Source organism: Charadrius vociferus, unplaced genomic scaffold (assembly GCF_000708025.1).
Source record: "Charadrius vociferus isolate BGI_N301 unplaced genomic scaffold, ASM70802v2 scaffold241, whole genome shotgun sequence".
Taxonomy (NCBI): Eukaryota; Metazoa; Chordata; class Aves; order Charadriiformes; family Charadriidae; genus Charadrius; species Charadrius vociferus.
Window position 1 is genome coordinate 207,380 of NW_009646932.1, and position 2,478 is coordinate 209,857.

Here is a 2,478-nt window from a genome sequence, read left to right on the forward strand (position 1 = left end):
TCGCCGTGGCTCCCTGAGTGTGATCCCGGGCTGGTCATTCACCCGGACAGCCTTTACTTGTGGTCTCATCTTGTGCTGCATCGTGTCCTGCCAGCAGATGCTGTCCTGTCCCGCAGAAAGGAGCTTTTGGCAGGGGGGGGGTTAGTGTGCTCGGTAGAGGCTGATTCTCTGAGCTAGGGATGATGAGGAAACTCACTGGAGATGCTGAACAGCCAAGGCAGCTAAAAATGAACCCGTGAGTAGCATTTACTCCCCCTGCACATGTGCCTCGAGTGGAGATCTGTGAGGCCCTGTGGGTGCTATGCCAGCGAGTGCCCTGCCAGCCCCCGCGTCCCTGTTTCATTCACGGCTGAGCGTAGGAGGGTAGAAACCGCACCTGAGCCCGACACATTGCGCGCCGGGTAGCAAAATGCTGTAGCAGGTTTTGTGGCTGGCAGATTCCCGTGAGCAGGCTGGCCCGCGCTGCCATCCTGCAGCAGCTGCCGGGGAGGGAAGGGGGCAGATGCCTGGCATGTGGCTGGGGCTCCCCAGAGCCTGGGATTTGCTTGTTGCCTTGGGTGTGGGCCTGAATACCAATTTCTTTGCTAAGTATCAGCTAACATCTGTATATGGATGTAGGTGGCGATTGAAATGCACCTCGATTCCTAGAGGGATGCGTGGGCACCGGGTGTGCATCAGCTGCCGCTTCATCGCCTCTCGGGATGCTGATGGCACGGCCAGGGTTACAAGTGAGCCGGCAGCGAGCGGTGTGGGGCTGGGGAGGAGCACGTGCATGCGTGGGAGGGCTGTGTGCCGGGGACACCCACGCACCGTGACGGAGCTGCTGAGGTGGCCTGGGAACGGGCTGAGTTAGGGGGTGGTGACGGAGCTACGGAACACGGCAGCACTGAGGATGGGGAATCACATCCTCAGGGAGGAGGAGGAAAGGCGGTGGTGTGTCAGACCCACACAGCACGGGCACGGTGCGTGCTCCTGCCACTGCTGTTGGCTTTTCGGCACTGAGGTCTGGGCAGGTGCATGCCATGGGCTGGGTGACAGCTGGCCTCATCACCCTCATCACTAAAACGAGGGGACCTCTGGGGTGGGTGGCCTGGAGTAGGGAGGGGAAGGGGGACGTGGGGTGGGTGTGCGGGACCCTGACCCTGCCAGCTTCTCCGTGGCCTTTGGCTCTGGCCCTCCTCTGTGAAACGGGAATCGCTCACCCACACCATGCAAGTACCACCTCGGCAGCGTGGGTGAGCTCTCTGCCTCCTCCAAGGGACTCCCAAGTATGAAGAACTGCAATGAACCGGTGTGGGTTGAAAATGGCCAAGGAGCTGTCATTTGTCTAATTTTTTTACTATGTCTTCAACTAAATCTAAACAGTGCTTTTTAAAAAAAATCAGTACAGAATGTTTTTTCTACTTGTTGTTTTGTTTGAAACAGAATGCTTCAGTCTCTCTGTTTATTTTCCAAAAAATTGGGATTGGAAAGGCTGTTTTGGAAAGCACAGAAAACCTGCTATAATCACTTCAAGAAAAGACATTCTGAACTGCTCTAATGGTCCAGACGAATTGGCTTTGGTGCGACTAAGTCTTGGGGAGTAAGATCCTAGGCTTGAATTAAGCCTTAGATAAATACACCCCAAAGTGAAGCATTAACTGGTATTTATTCGTTATTTGCTGGCTAGAGGGATGAATGTGTAATGAAGTCTGCTGGTCCTTATCCTGCTTGTGTCCCCTGTCACGGGAGCAGCACGGGCTGGTACCATTTGTGTTGTGAAAACCCGATTTCTGTCCTCAGGCTGCTAAAAAGTGTCTCAGGTGGCCCAACTGTGCCGCCATATCCCCGGCTCTGTGGCCAGGACACAGCTTACCCCAGGGAAACGCCACCTTTATGCAGGTGAGGTGCAGGTTTGCAGGGGATGGAGAGAGCGTTAGCTGGGCTGCAGCAGAGTTCAGCTTTATGGAGTGTGACTGGCACAACCCGGCTGTCATTAACCCCGGTGGGTGCAGACGGCTGTGGTTGTTCACCCAGGTGTGAGCCTCTCTGCGTCCAGCTTTGCTGTCCTCAGCGCAGGAGAGACACGGACCTGTTGGAGCGGGGCCAGAGGAGGCCCCGGAGATGCTGGGAGGGCTGGAGCCCCTCTGCTGGGAGGACAGGCTGGGAGAGTTGGGGGGTTCAGCCTGGAGAAGAGAAGGCCAAAAAGGGGAGACCTCAGAGCCCCTTCCAGTGCCTAAAGGGGCTCCAGGAGAGCTGGGGGGGGACTCTGGATCAGGGAGGGGAGCCATGGGATAAGAGGAACGTTTTCACACGGAAAGAGGGGAGATTGAGATGAGATATTGGGAAGAAATTCTCTCCTGTGCGGACGGTGATCCCCTGGGGCAGGTTGCCCCGAGAAGCTGTGGCTGCCCCATCCCTGGAGGTGTTCAAGGCCAGGTTGGACGGGGCTTGGAGCAACCTGGGCTGGGGGGAGGTGGCCCTGCCCAGGGCAGGGGG

At 56.9% G+C, this 2,478-nt stretch overlaps 1 protein-coding gene across 1 annotated transcript in view; it reads left to right on the top strand.

The window, feature by feature from the left end:
• The first annotated feature begins 652 nt into the window (after positions 1–652).
• DSCAML1 (Down syndrome cell adhesion molecule like 1) overlaps positions 653–2,478 on the top strand; it is a 108,758-nt gene continuing 106,932 nt past the window's right edge. The window contains 1 exon segment of the mRNA XM_009894741.1: positions 653–728. Within this exon segment, the coding sequence (XP_009893043.1) occupies positions 653–728 (76 nt within the window).